The sequence below is a fragment of the Mustelus asterias genome, chromosome 6 (genome assembly GCF_964213995.1).
Source record: "Mustelus asterias chromosome 6, sMusAst1.hap1.1, whole genome shotgun sequence".
Lineage (NCBI taxonomy): Eukaryota > Metazoa > Chordata > Chondrichthyes > Carcharhiniformes > Triakidae > Mustelus > Mustelus asterias.
In genome coordinates, this window is record NC_135806.1 from 136,324,531 (window position 1) to 136,350,116 (window position 25,586).

Consider the following 25,586-nt stretch of genomic DNA (forward strand, 5'->3'; position numbering starts at 1 on the left):
GCTCTCACTCACTCGCTCACTGGCTACAGCCAGCTGGTTCCAACGTGAAGTCCACAACTTCATACGCCTTGGTCGAGGAACCGCGCCAATCTTTCACCACCCGCGGCAAATCTTTCACCACCCACGCCGTACCAGAAGTACTTGTCTCGGACAATGGAAAGGTGTTCACAAATGGCAGCACGGTGGCACTGTGGTTAGCGCTGCTGCCTCACAGTGCCAGGGATCTGGGTTCAATTCGCAACTTGGGTCACTGTCTGTGTGGAGTTTGCACATTCTCCTCGTCTCTGCGTGGGTTTCCCCCGGGTGCTCCGGTTTCCTCCCACAGTCCAAAGATGTGCGGGTTAGGTTGATTAGCCATGTTAAATTGACCCGAGTGTCAGGGGGAATAGCGAGGTAAATATGTGGGGATACAAGAGTAGGGCCTGGGTGGGATTGTGGTCGGTGCAGACTCGCTGGGCTGAATGGCCTCCTTCTGCACTGTAGCGATTCTATGAAAATTGGCTGAATGGCAGGAAACAGAGAGCGGTAGTTAATGAATGTTTATCAGACTGGAGGAAGGTTTGTGATGAGGTCAGTGTTTGGAGCCTTCCTTCTACTGATTATATACTAATGACCTAAATCTTGATGTACAGGACACAATTTCAAAATTTGTGGATGATACAAAACTTTAAAGCATTATGAACTGTGAGGAGGATAGTGGAGAACTTCTAAAGTACATAGACAAGTTGGTGGGATGGGCAGGCAGGTGGCAGATGAAGTTCAATGCAAAGAAATGTGAAGTGATCCATTTTGGTAGGAAGAACATGGAAAGACATAGAACATAGAACATAGAACAGTACAGCACAGAACAGGCCCTTCGGCCCACGATGTTGTGCCGAGCTTTATCTGAAACCAAAATCAAGCTATCCCACTCCCTATCATCCTGGTGTGCTCCATGTGCCTATCCAATAACCGCTTAAATGTTTCTAAAGTGTCTGACTCCACTATCACTGCAGGCAGTCCATTCCACACCCCAACCACTCTCTGAGTAAAGAACCTACCTCTGACATCCTTCCTATATCTCCCACCATGAACCCTATAGTTATGCCCCCTTGTAATAGCTCCATCCACCCGAGGAAATAGTCTTTGAACATTCACTCTATCTATCCCCTTCATCATTTTATAAACCTCTATTAAGTCTCCCCTCAACCTCCTCCGCTCCAGAGAAAACAGCCCTAGCTCCCTCAACCTTTCCTCATAAGACCTACCCTCCAAACCAGGCAGCATCCTGGTAAATCTCCTTTGCACTCTTTCCAGCGCTTCCACATCCTTCTTATAGTGAGGTGACCAGAACTGCACACAATATTCCAAATGTGGTCTCACCAAGGTCCTGTACAGTCGCAGCATAACCCCACGGCTCTTAAACTCCAACCCCCTGTTAATAAAAGCTAACACACTGTAGGCCTTCTTCACAGCTCTATCCACTTGAGTGGCAACCTTCAGAGATCTGTGGATATGGACCCCAAGATCTCTCTGTTCCTCCACAGTCTTCAGAACCCTACCTTTGACCCTGTAATCCACATTTAAATTAGTCCTACCAACATGAATCACCTCACATTTATCAGGGTTAAACTCCATTTGCCATTTTTCAGCCCAGCTTTGCATCCTATCTATATCTCTTTGCAGTCTACAACAGCCCCCCACCTCATCCACTACTCCAACAATCTTGGTGTCATCAGCAAATTTACTGATCCACCCTTCAGCCCCCTCCTCTAAGTCATTAATAAAAATCACAAAGAGCAGAGGACCAAGCACTGATCCCTGCGGCACTCCGCTAGCAACCTGCCTCCAGTCCGAAAATTTTCCATCCACCCTCTGTCTTCGATCAGACAGCCAGTTACCTATCCAATTGGCCAACTTTCCCTCTATCCCACACCTCCTTACTTTCATCATAAGCCGACCATGGGGGACCTTATCAAACGCCTTACTAAAATCCATGTATATGACATCAACTGCCCTACCTTCATCAACACACTTAGTTACCTCCTCAAAAAATTCAATCAAATTTGTGAGGCACGACTTGCCCTTCACGAATCCGTGCTGACTATCCCGGATTAATCCGCATCTTTCTAAATGGTCGTAAATCCCATCCCTAAGGACCTTTTCCATCAACTTACCAACCACAATATAAAGTAAAGGATGCAGCACTAAAGGGAGTGCAGGAGCAGAGGAACCCAGGTGTTTATGTGCATTAGTCATTGAAGGTGGCAGGACAGGTTGGGAAAGCAGTTAATAAAACATACAGTATCCTGGATTTTATTAATAGAGGCATAGAGAGCACATTAACTTGACCTCCTGGCCTAAATTCTCCTAAGTTTAGAAGAATGAGAATGAAAGATCTAAGCGGGCTTAACAGGGTTGAAGCCGAGAGGCTACTTTCCCTAGCTGGAGAATTTAGAACACAGGGTCATAGAACACAAGAAATAGAAGCAGGAGTAGATCACCAGGCTCTTCAAGCCTGCCCCGCCATTCAGTACGGTCATGGCTGATCTGTGCTGGCCTCAACCCCTTTTCTGGCCCAATTTCCCATAGGCCTCTATTCCTCAATCTATCCAATATTTATCAAATCTCCACATCCCGCTCCCGCCCACCACAGGAATACTCACAAAGAGCAACACAGGAACAGGCCCTTCGGCCCTCCAAGCCTGTGCCAATCATGATGCCCTAACTAAACTACAAAAAAACCTTCTGCCCTTACTCGGTCCGTATCCCTCTATTCCCTCCCTATTCATGTAACCCATCCAGATGCCTCTTAAATGTTGCTAATGTGCCTGCTTCCACCACCTCCTCCAGGCACCCACCACTCTGAAAAACCTCCCCCGCACATCTCCCTTAAACTTTCCTTCTCTCACCTTGAACCTGTGCCCCCTTGTAATTGACACTTCCACCCTGGGAAAAAGCCTCTGACTATCCACCCTGTCTATTCAAAGAACAAAGAACAAAGAAAATTACAGCACAGGAACAGGCCCTTCGGCCCTCCAAGCCTGCACCAACCAAGCTGCCCGACTGAACTAAAATCCCCTATCCTTCCGGGGGCCATATCCCTCTATTCCCATCCTATTCATGTATTTGTCCAGACGCCCCTTAAAAGTCACTATCGTATCTGCTTCCAATACCTCCCCTGGCAACGAGTTCCAGGCACCCACCACCCTCGGTGTAAAAAACTTGCTTCGTACATCTCCTTTAAACCTTGCCCCTCGCACCTCTCATAATTTTGTAGACCTCTATCAGGTCTCCCCTCAGCCTCCGTCTTTCCAATGAAAACAATACTAGTTTATTCTCCAGCCAGGGAAAATAGCCTCTCAGCTTCAACCATGTTAAGCCCTCTTAGATCTTTCAATGAGGTCACACCTCTCATTCTTCTAAACTTCAGAGAAATTAGGCCAATGTCATTTCATTTCCTTACGGAATCATAGAATTGGTGCAATGCAGAAGGAAATCGTTTGGGCCACTGTTCTGTTGTCAACTGTTCGAAGGATCTATCCAATCATCACACTCCTGCTCTTACCCCCATAGCCCTGCCATTTATATCTTAGAGTCATAAAGGTTTAGAGCATGGAAACAATCTCTTCGGCCCAACTTGTCCATGCCGGCCACTTTTTAACCATTAAGTTAGTTCCAATTGCCCGCATTTGGCCCAAATCCCTCTGTACCCATCTTACCCATGTACCTGTCAATGCTTTTTAAAAGACAAAATTGTACCCACCTCTACTACTACAGCTAGTTCCAGGCACTCACTACCCTGTGTGTGAAAAAAGTGCCCCTCTGAACCCTTTTGTATCTCTCCCCTCTCACCTTAAACCTATGTCCTTTAGTTTTAGACTCTGCTACCTTCGGAAAAAGATGTTGACTATCTACGTTATCTACGCCCCTCATTATTTTATAGACCTCTATAAGATCATCCCTAAGCCTCCTACACTCCAGGGAAAAAAGTCCCAGTCTATCCAGCCTCTCCTTATAACTCAATCCATCAAGTCTTGGTAGCATCCTAGTAAATCTTTTCTGCACTCTTTCTAGTGTAATAATATCCTTTCTATAACAGGGTGACCAGAACTGTACACAGTATTCCAAGTGTGGTCTTACTAATGGCTTGTACAACTTCAACAAGACGTCCCAACTCCTCTATTCAATGTTCTGACCAATGAAACCAAGCATGCTGAATGTCTCCTTCACCACCTGTCCACCTGTGACTCCACCTTTGAGGAGCTATGAACCTGTACCCCTAGATCTCTTTGTTCTGTAACTCTCCTCAATGCCCTAGAATTAACTGAGTAAGTCCTGCCCTGGTTCAATCTACCAAAATGCATCACCTCGCATTTGTCTAAATTAAACTCCATCTGCCACTCGTCAGCCCACTGGCCCAATTGACTAAGATCCTGTTGCAGTCCTAGATAACCTTCTTCACTGTTCACTATGCCACCAATCTTGGTGTCATCTGCAAACTTACAAACCATGCCTCCTAAATTCTGATCCAAATCATTAATATAAATAACAAATAACAGTGGACCCAGCACCGATCCCTGAGGCACACCACTGGTCACAGGCCTCCAATTTGAAAAATAACCCTTGACAACCACTCTCTGTCGTCAAGCCAATTTTGTATCCAATTGTCTATCTCACCCTGGATCCCGTAAAATTTAACCTTCTGCAACAACCTACCATGCAGTACCTTGTCAAAGGCCTTCCTAAGTCCATGTCGACTGCACTGCTCTTATCTACCTTCTTGGTTAGCCCTTCAAAAAACTCAATCAAATTTGTGAGACATGATTTTCCACTCACAAAGCCATGCTGACTGTCCCTAATCAGTCCTTGCGTCTCTAAATGCCTGTAGAACCTGTCTCTCAGAATACCTTCTAACAACTTGCCCACTACAGATGTGGGGTTCACCAGCCTGTGGTTCCCAGGCTTTTCCCTGCAACCCTTCTTAAACAAAGGCACAACATTTGCCACCCTCCAATCTTCAGGCACCTCACTGTGACTATCAATGATTCAAATATCTCTGCTAGGGAACCCGCAATTTCCTCCCTAGCCTCCCACAACGTCATGGGATATACCTCCTCAGGTCCTGGAGATTTATCCACCTTGATGTGCTTTAAGACTTCCAGCACCTCCTTCTCTGTAATATGTACACTCCTCAAGACATCACTATTTATTTCCCCAAGTTCCCTAACATCCATGCCTTTCTCAAAAGTAAATGCCAATGAGAAATATTAATTTAGGATCTCACCCATCTCTTGTGGATCCGCACATAGATGACCTTGTTGATCCTTACGAGGTCCTACTCTCTCCATAGTTACTCTTTTGCCCTTTATGTATTTGTAGAAGCTCTTTGGATTCTCCTTTGCCTTATCTGCCAAAGCAATCTCATGTCCCCTTTTGCCATCCTGATTTCTCTCTTAAATCTATTCAATAACCTCTATACTCTTCAAGGGATCCACTTGATCTCAGCTGCCTATGCATGTCATATGCCTCCTTCTTTTTGACCAGGGCCTCAATATCCCGAGTCATCCAGGGTTCCCTACTTCTGCCAGCCTTGCCCTTCACTCTAAGAGGAATGTGCTTACCCTGAACCCTGGTTAACACACTTCTGAAAGCCTCCCACTTACCAACCGTCCCTTTGCCTGCCAACAAACTCCCCGAGTCAACTTTTGAAAGTTCCTGTCTAATACCATCAAAATTAGCCTTACCCCAATTTAGAATTTAACTTTTGGGCCACTCCTATCATTCTCCATAGCTATCTTAAAACTAATGGAATTATGGTCACTAGTCCCAAAGTGATCCTTTACTAATACTTCCGTCACCTATCCTTCCTTATTTCCTAAGCGAAGTCAAGTTTTGCCCCCTCTCTAGTCGGATCATCCACATCCTGAATGAGAAATTTCATCTGAATACACTCAACAAATTTCTCTCCATCCAAGTCTCTCATACTATGGCTATCCCAATCAACGTTGGGAATGTTAATATTCCCTACTATTACCATCCTATTTTTCTTAGACTATTTGTAATCTCCTTACATATTTGCTACTCAGTTTCCAGTTAACTTTTTGGGGCCCAGTAGTACAATCTATCTGTGGTAAACCACTGTTAGCTTATTACCTGTATATGTGACATGCCTGGACACATCCCTGCCGGCCCTACCCGAGACTCCTCCCCCCCTAGTCCAGGTATAAAGGCGACTGCTCCCCACACCCCTGCCTCAGTCTGGACCAATTCATCGGCATGGGTGTGCTCCAAGTCTTTTGCTAATAAAAGCCTATTTGTTCTTGCATACAAACTAGTCTTTGCTCGATTGATGGTGCATCACTATCAAAGTGGTCTCTCCCTTCTTATTTCTCAGTTCCACCCATATAGACTCAGTGGGCGAACCCTTGGATATATCCCCTCTTGGTACTGCTGTGATGTTCTCCCTAATCAAAAACACAACTCCTTCCCTTACCTCCTGTTACATCTTTCCTCAAGCATCTGTACCCTGGAACATTGAGCTGCCAGTCCTGCCCCTCCCTTAGCCATGTTTCAGTAATAGCTATAATATCCCAGTCTCATGTACCCATCCATGCCCTGAGTTCATCTGCCTTGTCCATCAGGCCTCTTGAACAAACAAAGAACAAAGAAAATTACAGCACAGGAACAGGCCCTTCGGCCCTCCAAGCCTGCATCGACCATGCTGCCCGACTTAACTAAAGCCCCTACCCTTCCAGGGACCATATCCCTCCATTCCCATCCCATTCATGTATTTGTCAAGACGCCCCTTAAAAGTCACTACTATACCTGCTTCCACTATCTCCCCCTGCAACGAGTTCCAGGCACCCACCACTCTCTGTGTAAAAAATCTGCCTCGTACATCTCCTTTAAACCTTGCCCCTAAACTGCATTGAAATGAATGCAGTTTAACCCTTTTTCTCTGCCCTGCTTTCTCAACCATCTGTCCGTCATGTTTTGTACACTCTCCCTGTGTTTTATTTCTCTTAGCCTTACTGGACCCATTCATGGAGTTCTCCACAGTCTCTGTACTCTGTACTGTGGCCCTATTTGATTTTTGTCTTTGGTTTCTCTGCTTTTCACTTTTCCCCTTACTGCCTTTTCTTTTTGTCCCCACTTTACTTCCTTCTGACTTCCTGCATCAATTCCCATTTTCCTGCCACATTATTTTAAACCCTCCCCAACAGCACTAGCAAACACTCCCCCAAGGAGATTGGTTCCTGTCCTGCCCAGGTGCAGACCGTCCGATTTGTACTGGTCCCACCTCCCCCAGAACCCGTTCTAATGTCCAGAAATTTGAATCCCTCTCTCTTGCACCATCCCTCAAACCACGTATTCATCTTAGCTATCCTAACATTCCTACTCTGACTAGCAGGTGGCACTGGTAGCAATCCTGAGATTACTACATTTGAGGTCCTACTTTTTAGTTTAACTCCTAACTCCCTAAATTCAGCTTGTAGGACCTCATCCAGTTTTATACCTATATAGTTGATGCCTATATGCACCACGACAGCTGGCTGTTCACCCTCCCCCTCCAAAATGCCCTGCAGCCGCTCCAAGACATCCTTGACCCTTGCACCAGGCAGGTAACATACCATCCTGGAGTCTCGTTTGCGTCTGCAGAAATGCCTGTCTATTCCCCCTACAGTTGAATCTCCTATCACTATAGCTCTGCCACTCATTTTCCTGCCCTCTTTTGCAGCAGAGCCAGCCATGGTGTCATCAACCTGGCTGCTACCACTTTCCCCTGGTGAGCCTTCTCCCCAACAGTATCCAAAATGGCATATCTGTTTTGGAGGGAGATGACCATAGGGGACCTCTGCACTACCTTCCTACTCTTCCTCTGTCTGATGGTCACCCATTCCCTATCACTCTCAGCAATCTTTATCTGCAATGTAACCAACTCACTGAACATGCTTTCCACAACTTCCTCAGCATCGTGGAAGCTCCAAAGTGAATCCATCTGCAGCTCTAGAACCGGCCAGCGGTCTAACAGGAGCGGCAGTTGGACACACTTCTTGCACGTGAAGGATCCTCTCAACTATTTATCCAGTTCTCTTTTGAAAGTTGCTGTTGAATCTGCTTCCACCAGGCCTCCAAGTAGCAGATCTCAACAACTCACTGAATAATTTTTTTAAATCCTCATCGCCTTTTTGCCAATTGTCATTACGCCAAATCCTCTGGTTCCTGACCCTCCTGTCAGCAGGAACAACTCTACTCTGTCAAAACCTCTTGGAAAATTGATACTTCCCTACAAAGACATAATTGCAACAGTTTGGGGTAAATCTCCCCATTCCGCCCTCCACGGGAATCATAGCGGAAGAGAAGCAGACCATGGAAAGGTGCGTTGACCTCGGGCAGGATTTTCCAGTTTCCAGGTGAGCGTGGCCGGATAATCCGGCCCCTTTTGTTTTGGAAAATCGAACCTCCCCTAGTGCGGGCGCAAGGAAATTCACATCTGACACCAGGGTGGGATTCTCCAATCTCATCCGTTCCCGCTCCGCTGCCAGCGAGCATGGAGAATTTTTACGCTCAGCCAAAACTGTGGCGGCACCGGAGAATCCCAGCCGCGGAGGAGGTTGGTGGTGTTCGGCATACTTTACAACTTTAAATCTTTTTACCGCACCTGTCCAGGTCTTTGACACATGCACGCTGGAATTCTACCGCCCCACCTGCCACGGAATCGGAGTGGGCGAGGGGCAGACAACGGAAATGTCCGTTGATCTCGGGCGGGAATTTCTGATCTCGCTCGAGCGAAGCCGCAAAATCCCGCCCGTAATGTGATTAAGCTGTTGATATAGAGGGAAATACGTGCAATTGCCCTGTTTCACCTCTGGGTAGAGACATAACCTCATTGATCCTGGCTCCCTCTCGCACAACAAATGGTGAAGGAAAGCTCGAGATCTTTATAAGTCTCTCGCTATGCATATTGTCCTCCTGATATACCCCGATACCAGTTACTGTGAACAACAAATGAAGTAGTTCTGACACAACGCCAATCTGTACACCATCCAGGGTGCAACTGATCATCTTAAACCCCAGTGTTCTACCTCTTTAGCTCAAGGCTATCTCGGGCTATCTTGGTTCATAATGCAGCGGGGGTGAAGAGAGTTCAATGAACCGGTTCCTCAGTATAAAATAACTAACATAAAAGCAAAATACTGTGGGGCTGCTGGAATCCGAAACAAAAACAGAAAACGCTGGAAAATCTCAGCAGGTCAGACAGTATCTGTGGAGAGAGAATAGAGCTAACGGTTTGAGTCTCGATGATCAGAGCTGAAGGCAAGCATGGTAGCACAGTGGTTAGCACTGCTGCTTCACAGCGCCAGGGACCCGGGTTCGATTCCCGGCTTGGGTCGCTGTCTGTGTAGAATTTGCACATTCTCCCCGTGGGTTTCCTCCCACATTCTGAAAGACGTGCTGGTTAGGTGCATTGACCTGAACAGGCGCCAGACAGTGGCAACTAGGAGAATTTCACAGTAACTTCATTGCAGTGTTAATGTAAGCCTTACTTGTGACTAATAAATAAACTTTTTAAAAAGGAAAATCAGGTAAGATTTATGCTGTGAGGGGGAGGGGGAGGGGGAGGGGGAGGGGACTGTAATTAATAGGAATGACTTAGACAAAAAGACAAATGCCATTCCTATCAATTACAGACCCTCCCCCCCACTATAGTATAAATCTTGTCCGATTTTCCTTGCCTTCAGCTCTGATGAAGGGTCATTCTGACTCGAAATGTTGGCTCTATTCTCTCTCCACAGACGCCTTCAAACCTGCTGAGATTTTCCAGCGTTTGCTGTTTTTGTAAAATAACTAAATGGTCCTTCTAGCAAATCCACAAGCTACCAACATGTAAATGAAAAATCAAACACAAGTCTTAAACCAAATGAGCTTAAACCAAATCCCACATGTGCATATCTATATTTATTTCAATGTTCTTACAAAGGCTATTGATATTTTCCATTCAATCAGTCTACAGGTTCCAGCATTGCTCCTAACACAACACTGTAGTAGATACCAGCAATGTAGCAGAGAAAGGTTTATCATTCTTACCTGGGACAGCAGGGATAGACGCGGTACCCGATTGCGACGCCGTTGTTCCCTGTTCAGTGACAGTAAGAGAAAGAAAACTGTGTTGATAAAGAGCACCTCTCCAGTCACGATGAAGGGAGATGCTTTTGCCTGTTTGCGCTTTATAACAAAACTCATTATTTTGTGCACCACTCAAGGCCAAACAGACAATCTTCTCCCTCAGCATTACAACAGAATTCATTCAGATTCCAAAAACCAAGTGGGGTCAAAGAGTCATAGAGTCATAGAGGTTTACAGCATGGACACAGGCCCTTCAGCCCAACTTGTTCATGCTGACTTTTTTTAAAACCCCAAAGCTAGTCCCAATTTGCCCGCATTTGGTCCATATCCCTCTATACCCATCTCACGCATGTAACTGTCTAAACACTTTTTAAAAGACAAAATTGTACCCACCTCTACTATTGCCTCTGGTAGCTTGTTCCAGACACTCACCATCCTCTTGGTGTCATCTGCAAACTTACTAACGATGCCTTCTATATTCTCATCCAAATCATTAATATAAATGACAAATAATTGTGAACCCAGCACTGATCCCTGAGGCACACCGCTGGTCACAGGCCTCCAGTTTGAAAAACAACCCTCTACAACTGCCCTCTAGCTTCTGTCATCAAGTCAATTTTGTATCCATTTAGCTACCTCACCCTGGATCCCGTGAGATTTAACCTTATGCAACAACCTACCATGCGGTACCTTGTCAAAGGCCTTGCTAAAGCCCATGTAGACACCATCAACTGCACTGCCCTCATCTACCTTCTTTGTTACCCCTTCAAAAAACTCAATCAAATTTGTGAGACATGATTTTCCACTCACAAAGCCATGCTGACTGTCTCTAATCAGTCCTTGCATCTCTAAATGCCTGTAGATCCTGTTTCTCAAAATACTTCCAGCAACCTACCCACCACAGATGTGAGGCTCACTGGCCTGTAGTTCCCAGGCTTTTCCCTGCAGCCCTTCTTAAACAAAGGCACAACATTTGCTCCCCTCCAATCTTCAGGCACCTCACCTGTGACGATCGATGATTCAAATATCTCTGCTAGGGGAGCCACAATTTCCTCCCTAGCCTCCCACAATGTCCTGGGATACACTTCATCAGGTCCCGGGGATTTATCTACCTTGAAGCACTTTAAGACTTCCAGCACCTCCTTCTCTGTAATATGTACACTCTTCAAGACATCACTATTTATTTCCCCAAGTCTCCTAACATCCATGCTTTTCTCAACAGTAAATACTAATGAGAAATATTCATTTAGGCTCTCACCCATCTCTTATGGATCATCTGGAACAAGTTAGGTGCTTACAAAATGGTGGTGAAGTCCATTATCCAAAAGAACGTTCAACACACTATTAGGTGATTAATTATTGGGTTTGATTGGCTGGTGTCCATGATATTAGACTAACTCACCAATTCCCTTTCACCAATCACTCATGTAATTGCTCACTTGCTGTACGTCCACAACTGCCTTGAATTTCTTTTAGAAAGAGCATCATTTTTGCTAAAAAGAAACATGTTGCTGAAGCTTTTTGTCTTGTACTCATCAGGACAATCACAAGAATGTCAAATTTCAAACAATTACAGCAAATTATACTACAGGCGAAAAGGGTGCTGATTGGCTGGTGAGTCAACTCTGATTTCTCAAAGCTTTGTCATGGCCAATCGGTCCACACAATATCTACTGTCAATTATGATTGTGTTTGGGTAGCATTTGCTGAACAATATTGAGTGCGCTAATTGCTCCAGTAATAACCAATTTAAAATGATCAGTTGATCTCATAATGTGGCTCATTTATGCTTGCAGAGATGCAAACAAAAGGAATGGATTCAAGTCTTGTGTCTATTTTTGAATTACCCGGAAGCATGGGGAACCTATTTCTTTCTCCATGGCAATGACTCGGCCAATCAGACCCAACCTGCTTATCAATCAGCATTCCTTTACTCTCATGGTATAAATAGTAGGCGGCACTATTTATATTATAGTGGCACATTGGTTGGCACTGCTGCCTCACAGCGCCAGGGACCTGGGTTTGATTCACGGCTTGGGTCACTGTCTGTGCGGAGTCTGCACGTTCTCCCCGTGTCTGCATGGGTTTCCTCCAGGTGCTCCGGTTTCCTCCCACAGTCTAAAAGTCATGCTGGTTAGGTGCATTGATCGTGCTAAATTCTCCCTCAGTGTGCCCGACGGGCGCCAGAGTGTGGCAACTAGGGGATTTTCACAGTAACCTCATTGCAGTGTTAATGTAAGCCCACTTGTGACACTAACAAGTAAACTTTAAATTTGCCATTCTTGCGTTTGTCCTGATGAGTGCAAGATGAAAAGTTTCAGCAACGTACAAGTTTCGTATTACCGAGAAAAGGTACAAGGTACGTCCTTATGTTCAAATCCCTCCATGGCCTGATCCTCTCCCTATCTCTGCAATCTGCCCAATTTTCCAATTCTGCCCTCATGAGCCTCCTTGGTTTTAATCACTCAACCACCTCTCCAGTCACGATGAAGGGAGATGCTTTTGCCTGTTTGCGCTTTATAGCGAAACTCATTATTTTGTGCACCACTCAAGGCCAAACAGTCAGTCTTCTCCCTCAGCATTACAACAGAATTCATTCAGATTCCAAAAACCGAGTGGGATCATCTGGAACAAGTTAGATGTTTACAAAGTGGAGTTACTGTGAAAATTCCCTAGTCGCCACTTCGGCACCTGTTCGGGTACACTGAGGGAGAATTGCACCTAACCAGCATGTCTTTTGGACTGTGGTAGGAAACTGGAGCACCCAGAGGAAGCCCACACAGACACGGGGGGAACATGCAGACTCACAGACAGTGACCCAAGCCAGGAATCGAACCCAGGTTCCTGGCACTGTAAAGCAGCAGTGCTCACCACTGTGCCACCGTGCCATCCCACAGAATCTTGCACAGAATCATAGAATCCCTACAGTGCAAAATGGGGTCACTCAGCCCACCAAGGCTGCACTGCCTCTCCCTGACAGAGTATCTTACCCAGGCCCTTTCCCCCAACCTATTGCCATAACCCTACGCATTTACCATGGCCAATTCCTCTAACCTACACATCCCGGGACACCAAGGGACAATTTAGCATGGCCAATCCACCTAACCTACTGGGGCCAAATTTATGGATGATACAAAGTTGGGAGGGAAGGCAGGTCGTAAGGAGGATATAAATAGTTTACAGAGAGATATTGACAGGTTATATAAATTGGCAGAAAATTGACAAATGGAATTCAAGGTGGGAAAATGTGAAATTGTTCATTTTGGAAGAAAGAATGAGAAGGCAGATTATTATTTAAATGGAGAGAGACTGCAGAAAGCTGTAGCGTAAAAGGACTTGGAGGTCTTAGTTCATAAAACCCAGAAAGCTAGCACATAGGTGCAGCAGGTAATCAGAAAGGCTAATGGATTTTGGCCCTTATTTCAAGGGAGTTGGAGAATAAGAGTCGGGAAGTCTTGATGCAACTGTACAAGGTACTGGTGAGACCACATCTGGAGTACCGGGAGCAGTTTTGGTCCTCTTATGTAAGGAGAGATATATTATCATTGGAGACAGGACAGAGGAGGTTTACTCGGATGAACCCGGATATGGAGGGACTGCCATATGAGGAAAGATTAAAAGATTGGGGCTGTACTCCTTGGAGTTCAGAAGAATGAGAGGTGACCTGATTGAAACATATAGGATTCTTAGGTGTTTAGTCAGGATAAATGTTGGGAAGGTGTTTCCACTCATGGGAGAGTGTAGGACCAGAAGGTACAGTTGCAGAATAAGGGGGAGCTCATTTAAGACAGACTTGAGGAAGAATATTTTCTCTCAAAGAGTGGTGAGTGCTTGGAATTCTTTACCCCAGGAAGCTGAGGAGGCCGAGTCCTTAAACATTTTCAAAGCTGAGACTGATAGGTTTCTAATCAGTCGGGGAGTTAAGGGTTACAGAGAGAAGGCAGGAAAGCGAACTTAGTGAGCGTTAGATTAGTCATGATCTTATTGAATGGTGAAGGCGGCTTGAAGGGCTGAATGGCCTACTCCTGTTCCTATTTCTGATGGGCTAATGGTGTGATGGGCAGGTGGCAGTTACGGGATTTGCAGATCAATGCTGCCATACCTTTAATTTCCATCGGGTGGTGCTGCTGGGAGCAGCCAGAGTGTTTGCTGTCCCCGGGGAGGGGAGCGAGGGAGGGGGCTGAATGACAACAAGAACAAGTTGTGTTTATACATTGTCTGCTGGACGCAGTGAGACATCTCGAGGGGCTTCACAGTAGAGTTATCACTGACACCGAGCCACACACGCTGATATTAGGACAGGTGTCTGGTAAAAAGAGGAGTTTTTAAGGAGGATCTCAAAGCAGGATCGAGAGGCGGAGCAGGGAAGAAGTTTCAGGATAAAAGCTTTGACGAAAGGTCATCTGGACTCGAAACGTCAGCTCTTTTCTCTCCTTTCAGATGCTGCCAGACCTGCTGAGATTTTCCAGCACTTTCTCTTTCGGTAAGGGGTTTCAGGAGCTTGGGGAGAATGAAATGATTTGGAAATGTGGAATTTAAGAACCTTCAAGGGGCAAATAAATGAGAATCAGAAAACAATTCCAGATGTACAAAGTAATGTTGCTCCACATAACCTCACAAATCCAGGAGCAGCTCTGCACATGTTGGTGTTCCTAAATTCTAACACTGACTAATCTGTACCTGGAGTCTTAGAGAGTAGGTAAGTGAGGTTTGTGCCTCATCAGTGTTTAGGTTTTAAGTTTATTTATTAGTGTCACAAGTAGGCTTACATTAACACTGCAATGAAGTTACTGTGAGAATCCCCTAGTTTCGAGTACACTGAGGGAGAATTTAGCATAAAAGCAAATTACTGCGGATGCTGGAATCTGAAACCAAAAGAGAAAACGCTGGAAAATCTCAGCAGGTCTGGCAGCTTCTGTAAGGAGAGAAAAGAGCTGATGTTTCGAATCCAGATGACCCTTTGTCAAAGCTAAAAGGCATAGAAAGTGGGAGATATTTATACTGCAGGGGGAGGGAATGAAAGATGAGTCATAGCCATAGAAACCAGGGGAAAGGCTGCCAATGGCAGCCCATAGAGAGAATAGAAGGTGTGAATAGTCAAAAGGCAGAGAAGCTGAAATCAGCGGGTAAGCTGTGACAGATGAAGATGTGGGGGGAAAGAAGGGTGGGAGAGAGATAAAATTTAGAAAAAGGGGGAAATGGGAAGCAAAGGGGAAGAAAGGATAAAGAAAGGGGAAATAAAGTAGGGGGAAAGAGTGGGGGGAGAGGAAAAATGAAGATAATAAAGAAATAAAAGTTTTATGTGGCAATGACTCATCTTTCATTCCCTCCCCCTGCAGTATAAATATCTCCCACTTTCTATACCTTATAGCTTTGACAAAGGGTCATCCGCACTCAAAAGTCAGCTCTTTCCTCTCCTGCGAGATGCTGTCAAACCTGCTGAGATTTTCCAGCATTTTGTCTTTTGGTATACCGAATGGATTGTCCAGCTCCTCGGACAGACTCAGAGCTCTGGGTGATCGGAGGCGGGGAAGGGAAGCTTAATTCCAGTTAGCTCGGGGTCATGACTGACAAATGTGGAAACGCATTCCTCGGTCCCTGTCTCCTCTGCAGTGTCCGGCTGCGATCTGCACAGTTACATAACCAAGTCCTGAGGGACCCTGGCGGCACCTGTGCAAGATTCCCAGCTGCCTGACTTTTCACATACTCACACCACGCCACAGGACAGGCTGCGACCCACACCTCCTATCGCTGCTGCAGCCAACTACAGAGGAAGAACTTACATTCACATCACACCTTTCACAAAGAAGGACAGTCACTGTTGTAAAACAGGAAAAGCAGCAGCCCACAAAATGTAGGAAGGATAATGTGTTTTTTAACTGTTGTTAAAGGGATCAATACTGATCAGGACTCCAGGGAGAACTTGCTGGCTTTTTTTTTTAACCTTTTCCTTCATGGGATGTAGTTAGTATTTATTGCCCACCCCTGAGGGGGGTTAATGTGGGAGTCACATGTAGGCCAGGCCAGGTAAGGACAGCAGATTAACATTAGACTTTTAATTCCAGATATTTCATTCAATTCAAATTTCACCATCTGCCATGGTGGGATTCGAACCCGGATCAAATGACCTGGATGAGGAAGTGGAGGGATGGGTTGGTAAGTTTGCTGACGACACCAAGGTAGGTGGTGTTGTGGATAGTTTGGAGGGATGTCAGAAGTTGCAGCGAGACATAGATAGAATGCAGGACTGGGCGGAGAAGTGGCAGATGGACTTCAACCCGGATAAGTGTGTGGTGATCCATTTTGGCAGATCCAATGGGATGGAGCAGCAGTATAATATGAAGGGTACCATTCTTAGCAGTGTAGAGGATCAGAAGGACCTTGGGGTCCGGGTCCATAGGACTCTTAAATCGGCCTCGCAGGTGGAGGATGCGGTCAAGAAGGCGTACGGCGTACTGGCCTTCATTAATCGAGGGATTGAGTTTAGGAGTCGGGAGATAATGCTGCAGCTTTATAGGACCCTGGTTAGACCCCACTTGGAGTACTGCGCGCAGTTCTGGTCACCTCATTACAGGAAAGATGTTGAAGCCATTGAAAGGGTGCAGAGGAGATTTACAAGGATGTTGCCTGGATTGGGAGGCATGCCTTATGAGGATAGGTTGAGGGAGCTTGGTCTCTTCTCCCTGGAGAGACGAAGGATGAGAGGTGACCTGATAGAGGTTTACAAGATGTTGAGAGGTCTGGATAGGGTAGACTCTCAGAGGCTATTTCCAAGGGCTGAAATGGTTGCTACGAGAGGACACAGGTTTAAGGTGCTGGGGGGTAGGTACCGAGGAGATGTCAGGGGTAAGTTTTTCACTCAGAGGGTGGTGGGTGAGTGGAATCGGCTGACGTCGGTGGTGGTGGAGGCAAACTCGTTGGGGTCTTTTAAGAGACTTCTGGATGAGTACATGGGATTTAATGGGATTGAGGGCTATAGATAGGCCTAGAGGTGGGGATGTGATCGGCGCAACTTGTGGGCCGAAGGGCCTGTTTGTGCTGTGGCTTTCTATGTTCTATGTTCTATCCCCAGAGCATTACCCTGGGGCACGGTGGCACAGTGGTTAGCACTGCTGCTTCACAGCATCAGGGACCCGGGTTCAATTCCTGACTTGGGTCACTGTCTGTGTGGAGTTTGCACGTTCTCCCCCGTGTCTACGTGGGTTTCCGCCGGGAGCTGCGGTTTCCTCCCACAGTCTGAAAGACGTGCTGGTTAGGTGCGTTGGCCGTGCTAAATTCTCCTCAGTGTACCCGAACAGGCACCGGAGTGTGGCAACCAGGGGACTTTCACAGTAACTTCATTGCAGTGTTAATGTAAGCCTACTTGTGACATTAATAAATAAACTTTTACTAGTCCAGTGACAATACCACCACCCCACTGCCTCCCCTCTTCAAAGTGATGCTTGGGATCTTTTGCATCCAGCTGAGAGGGCAAAAGCTTGGTTTAAGGGATGGCACCACCTACACTGTGGCACTCCCCCAGTACTGACCCTCTGACAGTGCGGCACTCCCTCAGTACTGACCCACTGACAGTGCAGCACTCCCTCAGTACTGACCCTCTGACAGTGCAGCACTCCCTCAGTACTGACCCTCTGACAGTGCGGCACTCCCTCAGTACTGACCCTCTGACAGTGCGGCACTCCCTCAGTACTGACCCTCTGACACTGCGGCACTCCCTCAGTACTGACCCTCTGACACTGCGGCACTCCCTCAGTACTGACCCTCTGACAGTGCAGCACTCCCTCAGTACTGACCCTCTGACAGTGCGGCACTCCCTCAGTACTGACCCTCTGACAGTGCGGCACTCCCTCAGTACTGACCCTCTGACACTGCGGCACTCCCTCAGTACTGACCCTCTGACAGTGCAGCACTCCCTCAGTACTGACCCTCTGACAGTGCGGCACTCCCTCAGTACTGACCCTCTGACAGTGCAGCACTCCCTCAGTACTGACCCTCTGACAGTGCGGCACTCCCTCAGTACTGACCCTCTGACACTGCGGCACTCCCTCAGTACTGACCCTCTGACAGTGCAGCACTCCCTCAGTACTGACCCTCTGACAGTGCGGCACTCCCTCAGTACTGACCCTCTGACAGTGCGGCACTCCCTCAGTACTGACCCTCTGACAGTGCAGCACTCCCTCAGTACTGACCCTCTGACACTGCCGCACTCCCTCAGTACAGACCCTCTGACAGTGCAGCACTCCCTCAGTACTGACCCTCTGACACTGCGGCACTCCCTCAGTACTGACCCTCTGACAGTGCGGCACTCCTTCAGTACTGACCCTCTGACACTGCGGCACTCCCTCAGTACTGACCCTCTGACAGTGCAGCACTCCCTCAGTACTGACCCTCTGACAGTGCGGCACTCCCTCAGTACTGACCCTCTGACAGTGCGGCACTCCCTCAGTACTGACCCTCTGACAGTGCAGCACTCCCTCAGTACTGACCCTCTGACACTGCCGCACTCCCTCAGTACAGACCCTCTGACAGTGCGACACTCCCTCAGTACTGACCCTCTGACAGTGCAGCACTCCCTCAGTACTGACCCTCTGACAGTGCGACACTCCCTCAGTACTGACCTTCTGACAGTGCGGCACTCCCTCAGTACTGACCCTCTGACAGAGCAGCGCTCCCTCAGAACTGACCCTCTGATAGTGTGGCACTCCCTCAGTACTGATCCTCTGACAGTGCGGCTCTCCCTCAGTACTGACCCTCTGACAGTGCGACACTCCCTCAGTACTGACCCTCTGACAGTGCAGCACTCCCTCAGTACTGACCCTCTGACAGTGCGACACTCCCTCAGTTCTGACCTTCTGACAGTGCGGCACTCCCTCAGTACTGACCCTCTGACAGAGCAGCGCTCCCTCAGAACTGACCCTCTGATAGTGTGGCACTCCCTCAGTACTGATCCTCTGACAGTGCGGCTCTCCCTCAGTACTGACCCTCTGACATGCGGCACTCCCTCAGCACTGACCCTCTGACAGTGCAGCGCTCCCTCAGAACTGACCCTCTGATAGTGTGGCACTCCCTCAGTACTGACCCTCTGACAGTGCGGCACTCTCTCAGTACTGACCCTCTGACAGTGCGGCACTCCCTCAGTACTGACCCTCTGACAGTGCAGTACTCCCTCAGTACTGACCCTCTGACAGTGCAGTACTCCCTCAGTACTGACCGTCTGACAGTGCGGCACTCCCTCAGTACTGACCCTCTGACAATGCAGTACTCCCTCAGTACTGACCCTCTGACAGTGCAGTACTCCCTCAGTACTAACCCTCTGACAGTGCGGCACTCCCTCAGTACTGACCCTCTGACAATGCAGTACTCCCTCAGTACTAACCCTCTGACAGTGCGGCACTCCCTCAGTACTGACCCTCTGACAGTGCGGCACTCCCTCAACACTGACCGTCAGACAGTGCTGCACTCCCTCAGCACTGACCGTCTGACAGTGCGGCACTCCCTCAGCACTGACCCTCTGACAATGCAGGACACCTTCAGTACTGATCCTCTGACAGTGCTGCACTCCCTCAGTACTGATCCTCTGACAGTGCGGCACTCCCCGAGTACTGACCCTCTGACAATGCAGTTCTCCCTCAGTACTGACCCTCTGATATGCGGCACTCCCTCAGCACTGACCCTCTGACAGTGCTGCCCTCCCTCAGTACTGACCCTCTGACAGTGCAATACTCCCTCAGCACTGACCCTGTGACAGTGCAGTACTCCCTCAGTACTGACCCTCTGACAGTGCAGTACTCACTCAGTACTGACCCTCTGACAGTGCAGTACTCACTCAGTACTAACCCTCTGACAGTGCGGCACTCCCTCAGTACTGACCCTCTGACAGTGCGGCACTCCCTCAGTACTGACCCTCTGACACTGCGGCACTCCCTCAGTACTGACCCTCTGACAGTGCAGCACTCCCTCAGTACTGACCCTCTGACAGTGCGGCACTCCCTCAGTACTGACCCTCTGACAGTGCAGCACTCCCTCAGTACTGACCCTCTGACAGTGCGGCACTCCCTCAGTACTGACCCTCTGACACTGCGGCACTCCCTCAGTACTGACCCTCTGACAGTGCAGCACTCCCTCAGTACTGACCCTCTGACAGTGCGGCACTCCCTCAGTACTGACCCTCTGACAGTGCGGCACTCCCTCAGTACTGACCCTCTGACAGTGCAGCACTCCCTCAGTACTGACCCTCTGACACTGCCGCACTCCCTCAGTACAGACCCTCTGACAGTGCAGCACTCCCTCAGTACTGACCCTCTGACACTGCGGCACTCCCTCAGTACTGACCCTCTGACAGTGCGGCACTCCTTCAGTACTGACCCTCTGACACTGCGGCACTCCCTCAGTACTGACCCTCTGACAGTGCAGCACTCCCTCAGTACTGACCCTCTGACAGTGCGGCACTCCCTCAGTACTGACCCTCTGACAGTGCGGCACTCCCTCAGTACTGACCCTCTGACAGTGCAGCACTCCCTCAGTACTGACCCTCTGACACTGCCGCACTCCCTCAGTATAGACCCTCTGACAGTGCAGCACTCCCTCAGTACTGACCCTCTGACACTGCAACACTCCCACAGTACTGACCCTCTGACAGTGCGGCACTCCCTCAGTACTGACCCTCTGACAGTGCGACACTCCCTCAGTACTGACCCTCTGACAGTGCAGCACTCCCTCAGTACTGACCCTCTGACAGTGCGACACTCCCTCAGTACTGACCCTCTGACAGTGCAGCACTCCCTCAGTACTGACCTTCTGACAGTGCGGCACTCCCTCAGTACTGACCCTCTGACAGAGCAGCGCTCCCTCAGAACTGACCCTCTGATAGTGTGGCACTCCCTCAGTACTGATCCTCTGACAGTGCGGCTCTCCCTCAGTACTGACCCTCTGACAGTGCGACACTCCCTCAGTACTGACCCTCTGACAGTGCAGCACTCCCTCAGTACTGACCCTCTGACAGTGCGACACTCCCTCAGTTCTGACCTTCTGACAGTGCGGCACTCCCTCAGTACTGACCCTCTGACAGAGCAGCGCTCCCTCAGAACTGACCCTCTGATAGTGTGGCACTCCCTCAGTACTGATCCTCTGACAGTGCGGCTCTCCCTCAGTACTGACCCTCTGACATGCGGCACTCCCTCAGCACTGACCCTCTGACAGTGCAGCGCTCCCTCAGAACTGACCCTCTGATAGTGTGGCACTCCCTCAGTACTGACCCTCTGACAGTGCGGCACTCTCTCAGTACTGACCCTCTGACAGTGCGGCACTCCCTCAGTACTGACCCTCTGACAGTGCAGTACTCCCTCAGTACTGACCCTCTGACAGTGCAGTACTCCCTCAGTACTGACCGTCTGACAGTGCGGCACTCCCTCAGTACTGACCCTCTGACAATGCAGTACTCCCTCAGTACTGACCCTCTGACAGTGCAGTACTCCCTCAGTACTAACCCTCTGACAGTGCGGCACTCCCTCAGTACTGACCCTCTGACAATGCAGTACTCCCTCAGTACTAACCCTCTGACAGTGCGGCACTCCCTCAGTACTGACCCTCTGACAGTGCGGCACTCCCTCAACACTGACCGTCAGACAGTGCTGCACTCCCTCAGCACTGACCGTCTGACAGTGCGGCACTCCCTCAGCACTGACCCTCTGACAATGCAGGACACCTTCAGTACTGATCCTCTGACAGTGCTGCACTCCCTCAGTACTGATCCTCTGACAGTGCGGCACTCCCCGAGTACTGACCCTCTGACAATGCAGTTCTCCCTCAGTACTGACCCTCTGATATGCGGCACTCCCTCAGCACTGACCCTCTGACAGTGCTGCCCTCCCTCAGTACTGACCCTCTGACAGTGCAATACTCCCTCAGCACTGACCCTGTGACAGTGCAGTACTCCCTCAGTACTGACCCTCTGACAGTGCTGCCCTCCCTCAGTACTGACCCTCTGACAGTGCAATACTCCCTCAGCACTGACCCTGTGACAGTGCAGTACTCCCTCAGTACTGACCCTCTGACAGTGCAGTACTCCCTCAGTACTAACCCTCTGACAGTGCGGCACTCCCTCAGTACTGACCCTCTGACAGTGCGGCACTCCCTCAGTACTGACCCTCTGACAATGCAGTACTCCTTCAGTACTGATCCACTGACAGTGCTGCACTCCCTCAGTACTGACCCTCTGACAGTGCAGTACTCCCTCAGTACTAACCCTCTGACAGTGCGGCACTCCCTCAGTACTGACCCTCTGACAGTGCGGCACTCCCTCAACACTGACCCTCTGACAGTGCTGCACTCCCTCAGCACTGACCCTCTGACAGTGCAATACTCCCTCAGTACTGACCCTCTGACAGTGCTGCCCTCCCTCAGTACTGACCCACTGACAGTGCTGCCCTCCCTCAGTACTGACCCTCTGACAGTGCGGCACTCCCTCAGTACTGACCCACTGACAGTGTTGCCCTCCCTCAGTACTGACCCACTGACAGTGCGGCACTCCCTCAGTACTGACCCACTGACAGTGCCGCACTCCCTCAGTACTGACCTTCTGACAGTGCCGCACTCCCTCAGTACTGCCTTGGAATATCAATCTTGGTTACAGGCTCAGAATGAAACTTATCCCCAGGGTCAAAAGACCTCCCATGTCTGCCAGGGTTCAGTGTATAGGTCTCCCGACCAGACCAAAAGGTCATGGGATCAAGGCCTGGAAATAATATTCAGTAACCCTGCCACTGGCCACACTGTCCAACTGCTTCATGGGGAGACTGTGGCTGCAACAAGTACAATCTACACTGCAGCAACTCACCAAGGCGGCTTCACACAACAGCGCTGCGATCTCTGCCAAGAAAGACCAGAGCAGTGAGGTGGTTGGAGCATCACCACCTTCAAACTCCCCCCGAGTCACATATCACACAGACAGACATGGGAAAACAAGGAGTTTACAGCATAAGTTATTCACCCTCTCGTTTAAGCTTATTTATTAGTGTCACAAGTAGGCTTACATTAACACTGCAATGAAGTTACTGTAAAAATCCCCCAGTCACCACACTCAGGCATCTGGTCCCCCCGAGCCTGCTCCGCCATTCAATAAGATCATGGCTGATCTCTTCGTGGACTCCGCTCCACTTACCCGCCCGCTCACCATCACCCTTAATTCCTTTACTGTTCAAAAATTTATCTATCCTTACCTTAAAAACATTCAATGAGGTAGCCTCAACTGCTTCACTGGGCAGGGAATTCCACCGATTCACAACCCTTTGTGTGAAGAAGTTCCTCCTCAACTCAGTCCTAAATCTGCTTCCCCTTATTTTGAGGCCATGCCCCCTAGTTCTAGTTTCACCTGCCAGTGGAAACAGCTTCCCTGCTTCTATCTTATCTATTCTGCTCATAATCTTATATGTTTCTATAAGATCTCCCCTCATTCTTCTGAATTCCAATGAGTATAGTCCCAGTCTACTCAGTCTCTCCTCATAAGCCAACCCTCTCAACTCCAGAATCAACCTAGTGAATCTCCTCTGCACCCCCTCCAGTGCCAGTATATCCTTTCTCAAATAAGGAGACCAAAACTGTACACAGTACTCCAGGTGTAGCCTCACCAGCACCTTATACAGCTGCAACATAACCTCGCTGTTTTTAAACTCCATCCCTCTAGCAATGAAGGACAACATTCCATTTGCCTTCTTAATTACCTGCTGCACCTGCAAACCAACTCCTTGAGATTCCTGCACAAGGACTCCCAGGTCCCTCTGCACAGCAGCATGCTGCAATTTTTTACCATTTAAATAATACTCGTCACAAGATTTCTAGTCTCTGACCTGCTCTTGTAGCCACAATATTTATATGACTAGTTCAGTTCAGTTTCTGGTCAATTTGGGAAATAGGTTAAAAAGTAGGGTCACTAGGGTGGCCATCTCTGGGCTGCTCCCAATGCCTCGTGCCAGTGAGGCTAAGAATAGGGAGTTGGTACAAATGAATGCCTGGCTAAAGGACTGGTCCAGGAGGGAGGGCTTCATTTTCATAGATCAATGGGAAGTTTTCAGGAGAGGATGGCACCTGTACAAGAGGGAGGGGTCACAACTAAGTTGGAAGGGCACAAATATCCTGGCTGGGAGCTTTGCTAGTGCAGTTCAGGGGGGTTTAAACTAGTATGGCAGGGGGGTGGGGATCAAAATATTAGGTCCACAAGTGTGGAGGCTGGGGACGAGCTTGGGGCTGGGACAAGGCTGGCAAAGAAGAAGAGCACTCTGGGGGAGGACGACCTCACTGGGCCTGGAGGTCTGGAGTGCTTATACTTCAATGCAAGGAGCGTAGCAGGTAAGACAGACGAACTTGGGGCCTTAATGCGCACGAGGAATTTGGATGTGGTTGCGGTGACAGAGACTTAGTTGAAAGAGGGACAGGACTGGCAGCTGAATATTCCAGGGTACAAGTGTTTTAGGCGAGACAGAGGAGGGGCCAAAAGAGGTGGGGGAGTAGCGGTATTAGTTGGAGAGCATATTACAGCGGTGCAGAGGGAGGACAATTCAGAGGGGTCGTGTAACGAGTCACTCTGGGTAGAGCTTAGAAACAGGAAAGGCGCAGTCACTATGTTGGGGGTATACTACAGGCCCCCCAACAGCCCAAGGGAAGTGGAAGAATGGATATGTCAGGAGATACTGGATAGGTGCAGGAAAAATAGGGTTGTTGTAGTGGGAGACTTCAATTTCCCTGGTATAGACTGGAAATCGCTGAGGGCAGGGACTCTGGATGGGGAGGAATTTGTAAAATGTGTACAGGAGGGTTCGTTGGAACAATATGTAGACAGCCCGACCAGAGAGGGGGCTATACTGGACCTGGTACTGGGGAATGAGCCCGGTCAGGTCTTCAAAGTTTTGGTAGGGGAACATGTGGCAAATAGTGACCACAATTCTGTTAGCTTTAGGATAGTGATGGAAAAGGATGAGTGGTGTCCCAAGGGTAAGGTGTTGGATTGGGGGAAGGCCAACTTTAGTGGGATCAGGCAGAAATTGGCAGCTCTTGATTGGGAGAGGCTGTTTGAGGGTAAATCCACATCTGGAAGAAGGAGTAACTGGGGTGATCAGTAAGTTTGCGGACGACACAAAACTGGCAGGACTTGCAGATAGTGAGGAACATTGTCAGAGGCTACAGAAGGATATAGATAGGCTGGAAATTTGGGCAAGGAAATGGCAGATGGAGTTCAATCCTGATAAATGCGAAGTGATGCATTTTGGTGGGAATAATGTAGGGAGGAGCTACACGATAAATGGAAGAACCATAAAGGGTGTAGAGACGCAGAGGGACCTGGGTGTGCAAGTCCACAGATCTTTGAAGGTGACGTCACAGGTGGAGAAGGTGGTGAAGAAGGCATATGGCATGCTTGCCTTTATAGGACGGGGCATAGAGTATAAAAGTTGGGGTCTGATGTTGCAGATGTATAGAACGTTGGT

At 48.6% G+C, this 25,586-nt stretch overlaps 1 protein-coding gene across 3 annotated transcripts in view; it reads right to left on the reverse strand.

The window, feature by feature from the left end:
• The window catches only part of dok7b (docking protein 7b), a 99,808-nt gene that overhangs the window by 27,149 nt on the left and 47,073 nt on the right, over window positions 1-25,586 (reverse strand). For all 3 annotated transcript variants that reach the window (XM_078215153.1, XM_078215154.1, XM_078215152.1), the window contains exon 8: window positions 10,072-10,120. In XM_078215153.1, coding sequence (XP_078071279.1) covers window positions 10,072-10,120 — 49 coding nt within the window. The remainder of the gene's footprint in view (window positions 1-10,071; window positions 10,121-25,586) is intronic.